The 16,141-nt window shown below is 43.2% G+C and overlaps 3 protein-coding genes across 4 annotated transcripts in view; 2 read left to right on the top strand and 1 right to left on the bottom strand.

The window, feature by feature from the left end:
- The window catches only part of LOC126557178 (uncharacterized), a 422,959-nt gene that overhangs the window by 124 nt on the left and 406,694 nt on the right, over positions 1 to 16,141 (top strand). The gene's annotated exons all lie outside the window — the stretch shown is intronic.
- On the top strand, positions 124 to 8,106 carry LOC126556720 (serine/threonine-protein kinase SIK2). Of its 2 annotated transcripts, none has more exons than XM_050212166.1 (14): positions 124 to 814; positions 1,716 to 1,832; positions 1,917 to 1,980; positions 2,358 to 2,473; positions 2,556 to 2,726; positions 2,802 to 2,925; positions 2,986 to 3,227; positions 3,298 to 3,494; positions 3,573 to 4,110; positions 4,539 to 4,929; positions 4,992 to 5,249; positions 5,344 to 5,506; positions 5,598 to 6,627; positions 7,960 to 8,106. In XM_050212166.1, the coding sequence occupies exons 1-14, from the start codon at positions 131 to 133 to the stop codon at positions 8,092 to 8,094; spliced, it is 4,230 nt and encodes a 1,409-aa protein (XP_050068123.1). In that variant the 5' UTR covers positions 124 to 130; the 3' UTR covers positions 8,095 to 8,106. The 2 variants fall into 2 exon arrangements, with proteins under 2 accessions (XP_050068123.1, XP_050068122.1); XM_050212165.1 differs by having other exon boundaries at positions 7,930 to 8,106.
- On the bottom strand, positions 14,505 to 16,057 carry LOC126558299 (TNF receptor-associated factor 3). Its single transcript, XM_050214292.1, has 4 exons — positions 15,934 to 16,057; positions 15,597 to 15,730; positions 15,230 to 15,530; positions 14,505 to 15,171 (listed from the first exon to the last, which is right to left on the bottom strand). The coding sequence occupies exons 1-4, from the start codon at positions 15,982 to 15,984 to the stop codon at positions 14,512 to 14,514; spliced, it is 1,146 nt and encodes a 381-aa protein (XP_050070249.1). The 5' UTR covers positions 15,985 to 16,057; the 3' UTR covers positions 14,505 to 14,511.

Here is a 16,141-nt window from a genome sequence, read left to right as displayed (position 1 = left end):
GCCGAAACGAACGGTGAAAGTGTAGTGGAATCGATACGCCGATAGAATTAAAAAAAACGTCAGGAAAGTCTCTCAAACCACCCGAAAAAAACCCTCCCCAGGCAGATCTCTTGGTGCCGAGACACGACCGATGGGCGAATATGGCACGCTGGACACAAACACAATCACCAGCAGTAGCAGTGCGTCCTCACTTACGTCAATTCTGATGCCGATGCCGATGTCGATGGCAGCAGCCCCACCCACCTCCGTAGCAGCAATGTCGGTAACCGCTGCCGGTAAACCGACCCCATCGTGTTCCTCCTCCGCATCGTCCACCGGCGGCCCAACGTCAGTGGCGATGGTACTGGCGGCCGCATCAGCAGCCGCAAACGCCGCCACTACAACGAACCAAATGCCGTGCAATCACGTCCAAACTTCAACGTCCTCGTCGTCGGTAGAATCTGACAGCTACCATTTTTATCACAAGTCCGCCGGAAACGGTGGCAGTAACGGTTTGCCAGGGATCAGTGGTACTACTGGTGCCAGTTCCGCTAGTGGCCATCACAACGGTACCGGCGGTGGTACAGGGAAGGCAAGTGGGAGAGTTAGTGTGGGTCACGAGTCTACGTCATCTTCTGGTATGCCACGACCTTCGGTGGTGACTGGTGGTGTTGGTGGTACTGGCAATAGCAGTAGCTCCGGTGGAAGTGGCGGTAGCGGACGTGTGAAGTGCAAGGATCCGATACGTGTCGGTTTCTATGAAATCGAGAAAACGATTGGCAAGGGCAACTTTGCCGTGGTTAAACTGGCACGCCATCGAATTACCAAAAATGAGGTACGTACACTACGACGCCACACTGTCATTATTTTTATGTCTTTCACATGCAAAGGCTAAGTGTTTGTATGTGTGTGTGTATGGGGCCATCCCTCTTATAGACACGCAAACTCCCGGCTGGCTGCCATTTAGAAAGTGCTGTCAACAATTTGCGGTAGAAAAAATAGCAGGAAACGATTAAACGAATGTGTATATCCTTATGACGAAATTCTTTAGGGACCAATTAGTACCTGCCGTTTCGTGGCTTTACGTGTGTCTGAGTGTGTGTGCAGCGTCTGGTCTTTGAAAGCCGGCATGATGCTGTTATGAAAAAGGGAACTGGCCCCTTTAAGAAACTCCATGTTTTCTTCATGGTTTTCGCCAACAGAAAGACACCGTATGCCAGCCGACTAAGGTCTAGTGGCCCTTGTTCCCGTCATCGTTTGTGTGAAGCATTTGGATGCCATTTTCCAAGAATGACTTGCAAACATAATGTCCTTCCGACAGGAAAATAGAAGAATGTAATTAGTCAGACTATTTCAGGCCCAACGTAAGGGCATCAGGATGTATTTTGGGCATTTCTTGGAAGGGGAGTTTTTGCTTCTGCTTCTACAAATGCGAAGAAACAAAGATGGATGACCCTTCATTGGCGCCTGTTGCTTGTAATACCAGGATGCTAAATGCAGCGTGCAAAAATGGACAAAAGGCAGTGCAAACGAATGGCAGGTTTTTAGTGCTAACGTTAAAATAATGAATTCTAAAACGATCGAATATTGCCTAGTAAATTTTCTGAATTGTCAAGGTTTCCAAAAAAATTTTGAGCAAGGATTCTAATCAAAGGGCTGCGGTCTCTATTGTATCGGCATTGATCTTTGGTGATTGCTAACCAAGTACTAATTTCTTTACACTTTCCCTTTCACAGGTAGCGATTAAAATTATTGACAAGTCTCAGCTCGATCATGGCAACCTGCAGAAGGTGTACCGCGAGGTTGAGATTATGAAACGCTTAGACCACCCACACGTCATTAAATTGTACCAGGTGCGTCATACAGCCCAGGGGATGGACGCCCGACAAGTGCAGACGAAATTAATATGCAGCCATGCTTCGTTTTTTTTTTAACAGGTTATGGAAACTCAAAGCATGATTTACATAGTCTCGGAATATGCTAGTCAAGGTGAAATTTTCGGTAAGTTTTGGACCTCAGTCATTCAATAACCGGTAATAGTCGGCGCTAGATCGATGGAGGTTTTGTTGGTGTTGTACCAACGGACAAAGTTCGGATATTAGTTCGAATGTTCATGAATTTGTTACCGCGATTCGAATTGGCCCAACCAAACCCCATCGAAAATGCAGATTTCGGTAACAAGTTCATTCGTTTTACGATCGAATTCTAAGTTTGCTGACATGCATAGTAATTAAGGTCAGATCAAGGTGGGCTACACAAAACCTGCGAGTCGGCGAAAGCTTCTGCAAAGGTGCTCAGAGCCACCCATTTCTCGGTGGCTTGTAATTATGGATTTATTTATAACGCAGACATTCTTTTGCCATTAATTTCACTTCCAGATTACATCGCTAAATACGGACGACTTAATGAACGCGCAGCTAGAAATAAGTTTTGGCAGATCTTATCCGCCGTAGAATATTGTCACAATAAGGGAATAGTACACAGAGATCTTAAGGTATGGTTGTGTTTAAATTTTTCCCCGCCAAAATGAAATCAATTAATCACGTGCTGCTTCCTCATGTCATTCGTGCGGGCAGGCTGAGAATCTACTGCTAGATTCGAAGATGGACATAAAAATAGCGGACTTTGGGTTTTCTAACTTTTACAAAAAGGGCGAACTACTGGCGACCTGGTGCGGTTCTCCACCTTATGCTGCCCCGGAAGTGTTCGAGGGTAAACGCTACACTGGACCAGAGATTGATATTTGGGTAAGTGGAGTTGGATCTGTTTTTGGATACTGCTTTATTCACTGCAACTGTTACCGAATGCAACTGTTGTTACAGTCGTTGGGAGTTGTGCTGTACGTGCTGGTATGCGGAGCATTGCCTTTCGACGGATCCACGCTACAGTCGCTCCGGGATCGTGTACTGTCTGGCCGTTTTCGGATCCCGTTTTTCATGAGCTCTGGTGAGTAGCGTTGTGGATTTTACGATTTGTTTTCGTTCATAATAATGCAATTTTTTTTAGACTGTGAGTCACTCATTCGAAAGATGCTCGTGTTGGATCCTTCACGGCGGTTCTCGATCGACCAAATCAAGCGACACCGCTGGATGATGGTGGAAATTATCGACACACCGAAGATTAGCAGTATTGTCATCAATGGTAATGTCAGTGAAGTTAGTGCACTCGAAGCAGAACCAAACGAGCAGATTTTGAAGATTATGCAAAACTTGGGAATCGATATTCTTAAGACGCGGGAGAGCTTAAAGGTTTGTGTTAAAAAAGGTTACCTTCCGGAGCTTCGAGAATGAGCTTTAAAATGATTCTTGTCTGTTACAGCTTCATAGCTACGATCACTACACAGCTTTCTATCTGTTGCTTTTGGAAAGACTGAAGAGCCGAACCGTGTCGCATGAAAGTGGGAATACTGTTTGCATCGGAGGAGGAAAATCGGCCATACACGAAACGCAACGCCGACGTCCCAGTAATGTTGCCGAACAGGCGATGCGGAAACTTGCCATCAGTACACAACACAAGTAAGTTGTTTTGTTTTTCGTTCATAACTGGGGATATCGCTAATACATATTATCTGTTTTTTGTTGTCGTCCTACTAGGGCTGATCAGACGGGGTCTTCACCGAAACATCAGCAAATCTCACCGGCAATTTCCTCTGCTCTGACCAACCAGAGTTCGGAAACACTACACGGTTTGCTTAGTGCGCAGGTCTCGGGCTCTGGCGTGCCCAGTGGAATGCCGTCCATGTCAACTGGTGTTATAATGCTGCGCGACACGAGCATCCGCGAGCAGCAACCGGTTTTGAAAGATAGCTCCTACTTCCGAGGTGTATCGTACACATCCAGTTCCGGTTTTACGGATGCATCGCTGTATCAGGTGGCATCATTACGTGAGCGAGATTGCAGCTCCACCTATCTCACCGGACCCGGTACGGTAGGGTTGCTACCTTCGTCACTTTCGTCGAATGTGGCCGCCACACTGGCAGCATCAGCAACGTCCCGGGAGAGTACCTCGATAGTGCTACGTGAGTCGGGTATTCTGTCCAATCGCATCTCCTCGACCCGGCTACTGTCGAGTAACATCGATAAGCGTATCCTGCAGCAAAGTACGGAAGACTGTCGGCGATTGCTGCAGCAGGTAAGTTTAGCTCCACTGTAAGCTGTGGTCGGAATAGTGTAGATGTACTATATTTTGGCACGTAGGTCGTAAGCATTGTGCGTTGTTTTTTAGACACATTAGACAGTAAGGATGAGGCTATTGAAAGGCTATAGTCAACACCTGGCCGTCTGTCCAGGTAAAATACACTCAGCTAGCACTAGTTGTAGTACAGTCCCAGATGAAAAGACTTAATAAAGGAATAAAGGATCCTTTTGAAATATTGCATTTTTATGTTTGTTTTATGAGTTTTAAGATAAGGGCTAGATGAGTTCGAAAGCAAATTTTGAAGCACTTAGTATGCTTGTCATGGGCTACACCTGTATCGAATATCACCTGAGCTACTACAGTCTCTTATAAGTAACTGAAGTAAAGTACATGCATTTACTCATATGTTTGTTCCTCTCCAGGCTCGTCCTGTGTCGATGGGTGAATCAAATCGGTATGCAAAACCACCGTCCCATTCGCCGGTAAACAACGATCTCCATCAAGCCTCACAGTCACAACAGTCTGGAGCACCGTCATCAATACCACAGTCACAGCGCTATTCTGATCCTTTAAATGGATTCAGTAAAGACTATCTTACCAACGCATCGTCCGCAAAGAACGAAACGTCGATCAATGTACCACCGTTCAAGGATTACATCAACAACATGCAAACCTATTCGTACCTTCAGCATTACGAACCCAACTTGACAGTAACCAGCTCGTCAGCGACTGGCCATACAGCACCACAAACTACATCGATTACGGCCCAATACAGCTCCAGCACCGACGAAGGATGTGAGACGGATCTTGGTGGTAGGTGTATAGTACTCTTACAATGTTTCAATCCAACTAACCGGACTCCATATTCTTTGCAGACGAAGATGTACAACAATCAATCGACAAGTCAATTCAGCGGCTTAATTCCTTTGCCAGCTCCAGCTCGTCCAGCGGTGTCGTCACCAATATTCATCCGAAAAGCCTAAGTCAAAATTTGAGCTGCGATTCGTCGCGCAGCAACTTTTCGACCTTCGAAAGTTTGGATCTTAACTTGTCGGATTGTGCAGAGCTGGCGGGCAGTTTGCCCTCCTGTACGGCCACAACGGAGGCGTACGAAAGTGTAGCGAAAGATGAAGGTTACTACTTGCTGATGCTTTCCTATTTTGGCGGGCTTTTGCTATGTTCGAATCGGTACTAACTGAACGATGGATACTTTTTTTTTAATTTTAGCTTCATTTCGAGCCGTTACGAGTGCGGCCTGCATAAATCAACCGCAGTGTGTATACGCAATGTCGGACAAGGTGGTTAGTTCGTTTTTGCGAGCCAACACGGTGTACCAAGACGTGCATAATGGCGACCATCGCAGTATTACTCGTTCGCCAGTCGATTTTCGGTAATGCTTGATAATGATTCTTTTTTTCCACGATGAAAACGAAAACCTTTTAATAATGGTGGCTCTTTACGCTTTACTTTCCTTTAAACAGAGAGGGTCGACGTGCTAGTGATGGACTAGTCACACAAGGCCTAGTTCACGCATCGGAAAATCCACTGAATTCTCCGGTCGCGTTCAACAGTCAGCGTTTGAATGAAACGTGCAAGGCGAAGGGTGTTCTAGAGCTTCACCTTCTGCAGAAGGAAGCGGCTCAACTGAAGGTTAAGTATCAGGCAAACGTTCCACAGGATGAGCTCAATGTTCGTCAATTGCAACACAGCCAATTTCGGGTAAATCCGCTCGAGGGGCTTATCCTGAAATCGTTATCGGCTTCCTCGCACGGTAGCGCTTGCCTTGAGCCGACAAACGGTGGCAGTGCCGGTTACTACAACAAGGTGGCTGACTACGTTGGGCTATCGCTGGGCATGAAGGCAGCAACGGTGGCGGCTGCAGGAGTAACCGAGCAGCAGATGGGAAAACTCGATGCTGAGCAACTATTGCTGCGGGCAGGCGTCGCTCGCTCGGACCAGCTAAGTGCTGCCGCCGTACAGCAGCTGCAGCAGAAGCCTCCGCTGCAGCAGCAACTAATGCAGCACCGTTTGCTGCAGCAGAAACGCCAGATCCTGCAGAAGCAGGGCGCAATGGAGGCGGGCCTGAGCCGCAGACAGATGCTGCGGCAGCACAGCTATAAGATCGCACAGCAAACGCAAATCCTGCCGCCGCTACCATACGGTGAGATAGCCGAATCGGTTGACGGTTCAGGCTATCCAACGCTGCAATCGGTTCGCGAAACGGCCATCCTCGAGACGGAACCGACCCAGGCGGGTTTGAACGATCCGCTCGATCTCTACAGTCACCTGCACGCGCACCATTCGCATATGCAACATCAGCAGCAGCAGCAGCAGCAGCAGCAACAACAACAGCATGGCATCGGTGGACCTCACGCTGGTGTCCATCTGGCATCAGAACGGGGTACGCTCTGCTCCTGGAGCACACTGCCGAGCTCGATGAAAACGTGCCAAATAAGCGATGGAACATCGTCCACCGACAGTCCATGGAATGTGGCCGCACTCTACCACCAGGTACATACCACCCAAAAGTAGTAGACAGATCCGTGCTAGAACCTCATATTCCGGCACCTTCCCTGCGTTATCATTAGCCACATCATTCCATTGTCTGGTGGGGCTTTGTGGGTCGTTTTCCATATTAGATCAACAGCGGCATCCCTAGTCTCGTTCTTGTGTCGGTTGCCACGTGTTTTTGCTGTATCATAACGTTACAAGCACATGCCAGTGCTTGGAAAGCGAGGATTGTAATTGTTAATGAAATTGTTCTACTAGAGGCAATTACCAGACCAGAACTGGTGCTAGCAAAAAAAAAAGAAATAGCCATGCTTTAGCTACCAAATGTAGATACGGCAAGCAGTGTGTTCATAGATGCCTAGCTCCCTTCCGGTGCGCCAGTAGTAGTGGATCAACCGGGTTTTTTTGTTTGTGTTTTCTTTCTTGTAACAAATATTATCGTCCTTATTAGCTGTAGCGTTATCATACGATACAACTCATACGTCCATCCATAAATAGTCTGTTCGTTTCGATTTGTCTTTTCATTTGTTCGTTTGCATATTAAACTAGGGCTTTGAATGCAGATACACAAAGCAACACACATGATTAACAGTTGACCACATACATACATGATTAACTAATAATACATTTTTACCGTCCTACTCATAAACAGCCATGTTAGAACCACAGTACAGTGAAGGGTGAAAATTGTATCGGATCATTAAGATATCAAGAACTCGAGTGAAAAGTGCTCGAGCAACACAAAAGAGAAAGATAAATATGCGATAGATGACAGGCAATTTGCGATAGGTTTTGAGTGCTTTTTTCATGAAATTAGAAACCTCATTTTGTTTGCTATATATGCTTTGGATCGGCTTTTGTGTTATATTTTCTGATATCTGAATTTGTCTTTAGTTTTTCAATTTTTTGCACGATCAATAGTAAAAAATGGTTTATTTTGGTACTAAAATAATTCATTAAACGATTTGTTTCGTTCCGTTTGCAAACATAGTGTTCACGTTGTGTTACTTTCTTTCCCATTACGTAGGGATTTTTTTCTTCTTTACCAAAGATGCCCAATTTTAGTTCCGTTAAAACGATTTGAAACTCTTCTAGCATTGTTCTAAAGGCTGCCTTAGTAATGTTTGTTGTTTCAGTAGCTTTCAATGTGTGTTTCGTAAAGATCGTTGTGAAAGTAACAATATCATGCTGATCATTAGAAAGCAAAACAATAACAGTTATTCGTTAGCTTTAGCTAAATTATTAAAAAAAAAAACAAGTACGAAAATTATCAACACGAAACCATTTCCCTACCAAATGAAGCGAGCTTTCGTTCGTGTATCGTCCCAACAGAATGTACCGCCCGGGCCGTTGTATTCCGCATCGCAATGGATCACGCCGCACACGTCCTCGATCCAGCATTCAATGCAACTACCGCTGAGTGAAAGCCCTATACCGGAGCTTGCCGAGCAGATGGAGTCTATTTGAGCAGAGCGTGTATGTTTTATTTTCTATTGGCGCATGCAAGTAAGATTCGTGTAACGAGCGACACAGTTTGAAACAAAACAAAAAAATGTATGAAGATTCCTGTGAATTTCCTAACTGAATTTGGATAAGGAAAAAAATTAAATCCAACTTTAACCACTAGTTCGATTCAATTTTGAGACCAGTGTCTCACAAACCGATAGACATACTAGAAGTGTGTGCTTCAATAGTATTGTTAAAGCAGCGAATTAGTGAAAAAAAAATTCTAGAGCAAATTCACACACAAAACTTGAACTTTTTACGCTAAGCTTACGGGACGAAGTTTGTTATGTTTCTGTTAGCATCACATCGTCCTATAGACATCTTCTTGATCAGTTTGACGTAAAAAGCGATGTTATTCTTATCATTTTTCTTAACACCTGCGATGGAAACGCGAAACCGGGATTCGGTTTATGATGATAGAAAGAAAAAGCATATAATTTACTATAACAACAGGTCAATGAGACTGGTTAACGTCAATTGAATGAAATTGAAATAACGTAAGAAGTAAGCGTGCGTAATGATAAGCGTAATATTAATTAGGGCAAACACGATACAACATGCCGCATCCAACATACAATCATCATACTCGCAAACGAGCAGCCCAGCCTAGAAAGAGAGAGAGAAAGATGCTTTAGCGTCCGAGTTTTCGCAAATTAAGACGCAACTGATAGCTAATATTTGCAGTTTGAAACTCTTAATAATCGCCACGAATCGTAGCTCCGTGACTGATCAATTTCACTCAACAGGAATTCAGCTCTGCGACAGGTAACTACTGTAGCAGCTATTTATTGCTTAGGCTAGTGGGCACATGGAGACGCATGGTCGTTTGTTGCAGAATTGCCGGAAGATAGTGTGTGCTGGTTTTCTAAGTTTGGCAGCCATATTCAGGATATACAATGCGATGTGATACTAAGAATCTAGTCGATAAAACATGGATTGCACGAATGCCAGAGGAAAAGGGGCGATTTAAAAAACCATTCTGGCCGCATCGGTGGTGCCGTACAGCTTTAGAAGCGATTTGAAAAAAAGTGTATTAGCCAGCATTAGTAAATGCCGGGAATCAGAGATAGAGTAATTTAATTATTATTTGTAATGTTTAGTTGATTTTCGTTTTAGAAAATTTCTACTACTGCCTGCCATCTAAAGTACACAGTTTAGAGTGTTGTCTGGAAGCTAATTATGTTTTAAGCATCGGTTAAATCCAAAAAAGTTATTTAAGAAGTGAATAATTATGCAAAATGTTTATAAAAAGCCTATTTTGTTTTCGTTTTTATTTTTGACCAACACTTGAAAAGAAGGTAGTCATTCCATTAGACTAATGCCCATACGAGTGGTTTTTGAATGAGGAGCTATTAATCCTACAGCATGTGTATTGTTTATTTATATTTCAAGTAATTTTTATCATTATTACAACTATTACGGAGCATGATTTTAAGGATGCGTCAATTCATTCACTCTATATCTATATCTGTTGTGCGTCCTATCCGATCGGATGATGATGGGATCGCCTTGAGGCAGCCCGTAACAACTAGCGAAACATTAGCGAATAACGTACAACTGCCAAGCATTTACATAAACCTATATAACGTATCGTTGTTGCATTTGTCGTTGAACGGATGCGCCATTTTGTAGAGCTTTAGAATGCGGATTGCACGAAAATATCGTTCAAAGTTGTGAACCTTCAATGAGTTGTGTTGCGTATGTGTGTGTGTGTGTGTTGAAAAACCGAGACCACACGTTAATTGTGCATCGATAGGACACATCGAAACTGTAACGAATGCAACTGCCTCCAGGCGTCGACAGAAGCTAGTAAAATATCTCATCATGCTCATCATCATCGTTCCATCACACGGCAGATCAGAAATAACTTGTAAGTGTTGTTACGGCACAATGCGAACAACTGAATAACCAACCAAGGGACCGGATGTCGGTTTGAAACGAAAGAAATTTAGTAAAACTACAACCACATACACATTCTCATGTACAATAAAAACAACCCAGGCAAATCGAAAACTAATATCCACTAATGGAAAGCAACCATGTAAAAAAAAAAAAGAATGTTAGTAAAGAGGAGCATGCTCGCAAAATCCACACCTGAATAGCGAACATTGAAAGCGCGCCAATTCAATATATCTAGTCATATCAATCATAAAAAATAACACGTGCACATATACATATTACGAAAGGAATGGAAATCGTTTAGGAAATCTAGTAGAGGAATACCACATTTCATCATTCGATAGGACATATTCATAGAACAACAAGGCACACCGGTCCCAACACCCTTTTCTCCCACTCCTCCCTTTTCAATGGCCAGTAAAAGAAGGGTAGAAGCATAGTTTTCGTAGTATACAATACTAAGCCCTAGTTCAAAGTGTAGCGTGTGTCGTCCATAACTAGTCAAACGTATGAAATCTTAATTACGATATAAAGAAAATAAAAAAATAATAAATTAAATAATAAAAAATAACGCATAATAGACAAACACCGTTCCGGGTAAAGCAAGAGCAGCAGAACACGATAGAAAGTGCGCTAGGAAGTGCGCCCTCTAGCATCTAGAGTAGCAACCACATGCAATCAATACGAGACAACGAGAGTGAAACAATCGTTTGATAAGGATTTGTCGCATTAATGGAGTGTGGCGTACGTTCATGAAGTTGTTTTGTTAAAACTCGAAAAACTCGCTCCAACCGTCACCGATGCAGGCGATCTACGAACAACCAGGCGTCTCCATCAGGAGTTGAGGCGGCTGGCGCTAATTTTGAACTTGGGAAACAAATCGAGGTTGTGTTCGAGGAGCGTGAAAACACTTTTTTGCCTACATTGAATGTAAACTAGCACCGGAGAAGACGAACCATTGTTAATGGCGCTCTGCAACACAACACGCTGGTGTTACCCATCACTAATATTTGCAGTATTTCTGGGTCGCATGTGGAGCAAAGTATCGCGCGAATTAATATTACGAATAGATTAGCAACAATTTTGAGCTACCAGCGCCCGAACCGGTGTGTTGTATTGCGACCAGCTGTAGATAGTGGAGACGTTAGTCGTTTGAATTGTATCGAATAACCATGATAATTACAACATTACATTCAATTAACACTCCTATCCCAAAACAAAAAACCTCGGCATTTAGTGCGTTGCGCTGCAAGGCTATAGAGCAAACGGAGCTACAATTAAACGAAGTAAAATTACAGGAATCGTGTCTAGGAAATTTTCGTTAGCAAACAAGAAAAGCGTACCACAATACATAACCAGTAAAACAAAAAACATTTCAAAAATTGGTGAAAAAAGTCAATGCAAAGAAGGGCAAAGTATTAGTGGCAGGATAAATGTGCACGCTAAACTCTATATTGTTCACTGTGCTAACCTGGCTAACCAGAAGGCCGTTTTTATGAACGATCAACAGCCGCACAGTACATAAAATGCACAACAAAGCGTACGCTTTTCCATCACCGAAAGCTACATTCTAATGCTTTGGAAAAAAAGAACCAAAAACTAAACACAAAACGGATAGAAAGGTGTCTGACGGTAGGTTTGGTTGACCTGCAGCAAAAAATCATCACCTCACCAACCATTTAACTAACAAACACTCAAAAATTCTCCACGTTTACAATAGGCAAAACCACCAGCTAAATATTCCCACTACACAACAGTCAATCGTAAGTGATATACCAGGAAAGAATAAACTGCTCCAGGCAAAGGAAATCGTGCGGGAAACGTGTGGAAGTGAAGACGGTCGGCTGGTAAATTGAATAATACCCCTTCGGGAACATGAAAAATCGGGAAACGAAAACAAAGGGGAGGAGATGAAATCGAGGAGCAAAGTAATACAAAATGGATGTGAAACGAACACATATTGGTTATTTAGTAACATTACATTTACAGGAAACGAAAACAATAACATTATTAGATCATGTTTGTAAGGAAAGAAAACGAGAGGGGCGGGAAAAATACAATTAAACCTAGTAGACTAGTTATAATTACTTGATATACATTTTTTTCACAAGAAAATATACTTATAATCACGGACAAATAAAGAAATATTGTGAAACGGGAACAGCAACGAATGGTGCAAATTTTTCTCTGCCTTTCCTTGGTGTGTCTAATTACATTTCACCTCGTCAAAATGGTTTGGTAATATGTCCATTAGCGGTCAAGTAGATGCTATCTGCACTGTCATTAAAGCTGCATGATAGTATCCCGAGTGACCTCTTGCTTGCCAAACTAGACGCCTGGAGAGTCCTATCTGAGGAGTCAGTCGACGGAACCGTTAAGGAGTACAACAATGAAGGCAAGTCTGTAGAGCTTGAAGCTCTACGTTCAATGGATTCGAGCCGCGCCAACGATCGGGTCGAGGTAGGCCACCACACTGTGTTCGCATACTCCATCAGCGATCGAACTCGGGAGCAGTATAGCGACTTGGTGCCGAGTGGAACTCATGGAACTCCCAAGCTCAGCCACGACATGATCGAGCTGATCTTCAAAAAACAGCCTCGCATCAATAAGCACGCCTAGATGTTTGACGCAATCTTTTCTCACAAGGATCCGTGGGGTTTGTTCATAGCTGACGATTGAACGATTGACGATTAAAATGTTGCGCTTGCACCAGGAGTGGAACGCACATTGTATGGCTTGAAGAGTTCGATGGACTCCTCTAGCATACGGATTTTACGGAAATTTTTACATGTTCCGCGTATAAAAGAATGTTGGCATCAGGAAACACCATTACCTGGCCCAAGATTACTACCCAGAGGCACGCCAGAGTGTGCACGGGGAGAACTTGATTTGTGACAATTACTCACGAACTGCACTAGGTTCATCTCTGTGGACCTTTTAGGAACAAAATCGTGTTGAAAAATGCTGATGTAATTGTGTGCTAAGGCTAGTAGAGGCTCGTGAACTAGAAGCTCAAACACTTTAACACAGGCACGTGTGTTCCACACATACAAAGTTGAAATTCAGGATTTTTTTTCTGATATTGAGTCTGGTTCCTCGAATCTCGTTCATTGGATTGAGTCTGGTTCCTCGAATGTTGTGCAAATTGTCTATTACTTTGTCAGCAATAATGGAGTTAACCCACTCGTCGGTTCCTGCAAATTGTTGTGCAAATTGTCTATTACTTTGTCAGCAATAATGGAGTTAACCCACTCGTCGGTTCCGCTGTCGCTTGTTAGGTTTCGAAACACTCCTTCCCATCCATTCGAAACACTCCTTTCATCGTTGGACTTATGTTCAGCAACATTAATGCTCCTTCTTTCCTGTATCTCCCTATATGCACTTTCCCGTCACCTGCGTGTTAAACCTCGTCTCCATATCCCAACCAGAGAACTCTCCTCAGGGAGCAGGCTGCCTTTAACAACTCTCGGCATCTGATTCGACTATCATATGCCGCTATACATTTTTCGTTCCCGTCTACGTGTTTCTTCGTCCCCTTTGCTTCCTTTCTCTTAATGTTAGTTATGCAGTCCTTTGTTAATAAATTTAAAATCAATAAAAATAAATAAAATCAATCAATAAAAAAATAAATAAATAAAAAACAAATTTAGGAAATTATGATAGACCAGACTTTTTTTTGTTTGTTTTTCTTTTACATTCGTTTTAATTTTTTTTTCATTTATTTCTTGTTTCATTACACTGGGTTGGAAAAACACACTTTTACTTTTTTTACCATTGCACCGCATTTCTTGTATCACGTTCTAAAATTCCTGTATTGTTGTATATTAACATCTAAACATTTTTTTTTGTTAACAAAAAAGCTTTTAGAACCACTGGACATTCTATCTCGTTCTGTGTTATTGGTTGTGTTTTCTTTTCTTTTTTTTTAGTTCCATTCCATGGATGATGGTAGAAAAACGGTTAAAGAACGTAAAGAAAAGGAAAGCCTACAGGTAGGAAAGTAAAAGTTATCTGTGAGTAAAATAATACAGATTTTTGAAGTCTGCTGCCAGAAAAAAAAAACTTTTGGAGACAGCTGGGGGCAATAATACCACTCATTACACATTTTTGGCACGGCCATTAAGTACTAAGAGATTGGCGGTAGTGTTTGCAGTAACTAAATCTATAGTTGGTCTTTTACAGCCGTGTGTAGACCTCTCTCACATGTAAAGCAACTATGTTCTAAGACAATGCACAATAATACACAAAATGTACTGTCGTCGACTTACATCGCTAGCCAAATGTGGGATGATTTGGTCAGCACAATAGTTTGGAATGTGATGCGTACTACCCCTTGATACATATAAGCAAGAGAGCAAGAGAGCGAGAGAGAGCAAGAGGGTAGAGAGAAAGATATATAGGAAAGAAGACGATCAATACAGAACCAAACTCCGCTCGTTTGGTGGAATGTTTGTGCGTTCCCCATTTCATAAAACCTCGTTACACAATGTTCATCTGTATCTTAATCACCACAGTATTATTGTCGGCAAACTTGGCCAAAATGTCCTTAATTTTAGCAAACTCCAAAAATCCAAATCCGCGCGGACTGATGTCCTGATGCGGTCGGTGAAATGCCAATATTTCCGGCTTCGACATAATCGTATCGTGCTGGGATAGTTCCGGTGAGCGTACGTTTAGCAGCGTTATCTTAATACGACCCTTGAACGGCCACTCTAGATGGTAATCGTTCTCCGACTGCATCAAGTGCACGTGCAGCCCGATCGAATCCTTGGTGCGCGGTGACACATTGATACGGGCACAAAATTTGTACCCATGCGGTGAGGTGTACGCTTGCCCGCTGTAAAACATGCAGTTACTGTTCGCTACCATTGCATCGATCTTGTTGGAAAAATCTTCCAACTTCCAGAGCAACACGCCTCCACTGTACCGTGGATCGATCTCCTGGTTGATCTTGGTCAGCTGGAGCTCCTGCTTGGACAGTTTGATGCCCAAAATGTGTACTTCCTGTTCGAGTATTACGATGCGTTCGTACATTGAGCGAACCAGCTCGTTGGTGCTCATCTCGGGCACACTGTTCTTGGCGGGTGGGTCCCAAAATTTGTACCGATCATTACTGCCCGTGTACGTCTCCAAGAGTAGCTATAATAAAGGTTGGAATGATAGTACGATTTCGGGAGGGATGGAGAACAACACATACCTGCAGATGTTGCTGACAGTCTGATGCAATGTGCGCATTTAGTTCGGTCTCATCCGAAGCAACAAACTTGCACTTGATCCGTGCAAAAGGGCACGGTTGGCTTTGACGGGACATGGCGAATGGGCACTGGCGCAGATGGCTATCGATTTCGGTGGGGGAAAACTGATCGACACAGCCGCGTATTAAGTTTGGGCACGGTTTTTTGATTTGCGATATTTCGCGGCGCGTACAGTTGTCCGGAAAAATGTCACACTTGATATCGAGCGGTTCGTTGTCCAACGGGCAGATGGAGTTTTTCCCACTAAACATTGGGAATGCTCGCGTTATTAGCAGTAATTCAAGCAAGAGTTTGAAGATCAGTACTTACTTCAACCAATCGGTGATGCACTTCCGACAGAACCGATGGCCACACTTGGTGAGTATTGGCTCGTTGAGCCAGCAGCTACAGATGGGACATTCATAGCGGGCTTCAAGCAAATCATCGTCCACTTTAGCAGCACTCTGTGGGAAGGAACGTAACAGAGATCAGAATTGACGGGTTCAAGAGCAGTATCCGATTTTACGAGGTTCTTTGGCAAATGGCACGGAAGGTTGAGGAATGAATATGAGTCATCTTTAGATACATCCGGGATAGCACCAGCATGGAGCTGTTCGCACAACGATCTCCGTACAACACAAAGTAACAAATAAGAGCTCTGTCCTACCTGTAAACAATTTTCCTCGGCGGATACTTCTCTTTTTACGGGTCTACTCATTTCTTATCATAATTAGTACGCGAAAATATTGCACCAAACAAAGCGATTTGTGTATTTTCTTCCGTTTGTCAAATAATTTCTGTTGTGTATGGGTTGTGAAGATTGATAGAAAAGCTATGCCAAGACGGTAGGGATTTTGTTGATGTTTTGGAATTTA

The sequence above is a fragment of the Anopheles maculipalpis genome, chromosome 2RL (assembly GCF_943734695.1).
Source record: "Anopheles maculipalpis chromosome 2RL, idAnoMacuDA_375_x, whole genome shotgun sequence".
Lineage (NCBI taxonomy): Eukaryota > Metazoa > Arthropoda > Insecta > Diptera > Culicidae > Anopheles > Anopheles maculipalpis.
The sequence above is the reverse complement of the archived record's forward strand: the minus strand, read 5'-3'. Positions and strand labels throughout refer to the sequence as shown.

Bases quoted from the DNA above. Each gene is read 5' to 3' on its own strand.
- LOC126556720 (XM_050212165.1), top strand. From the start codon at position 131: ATGGGCGAATATGGCACGCTGGACACAAACACAATCACCAGCAGTAGC. The intron at 3,495-3,572 runs GTAAGTTGTTTT...TCGTCCTACTAG, and splicing joins GCCATCAGTACACAACACAA to GGCTGATCAGACGGGGTCTT. The intron at 6,628-7,929 runs GTACATACCACC...TACCAAATGAAG, and splicing joins TGGCCGCACTCTACCACCAG to CGAGCTTTCGTTCGTGTATC.
- LOC126558299 (XM_050214292.1), bottom strand. From the start codon at position 15,984: ATGAGTAGACCCGTAAAAAGAGAAGTATCCGCCGAGGAAAATTGTTTA. The intron at 15,731-15,933 runs GTAGGACAGAGC...TCCTTCCCACAG, and splicing joins CCGAGGAAAATTGTTTACAG to AGTGCTGCTAAAGTGGACGA. The intron at 15,172-15,229 runs GTATGTGTTGTT...CCTTTATTATAG, and splicing joins ACTGTCAGCAACATCTGCAG to CTACTCTTGGAGACGTACAC.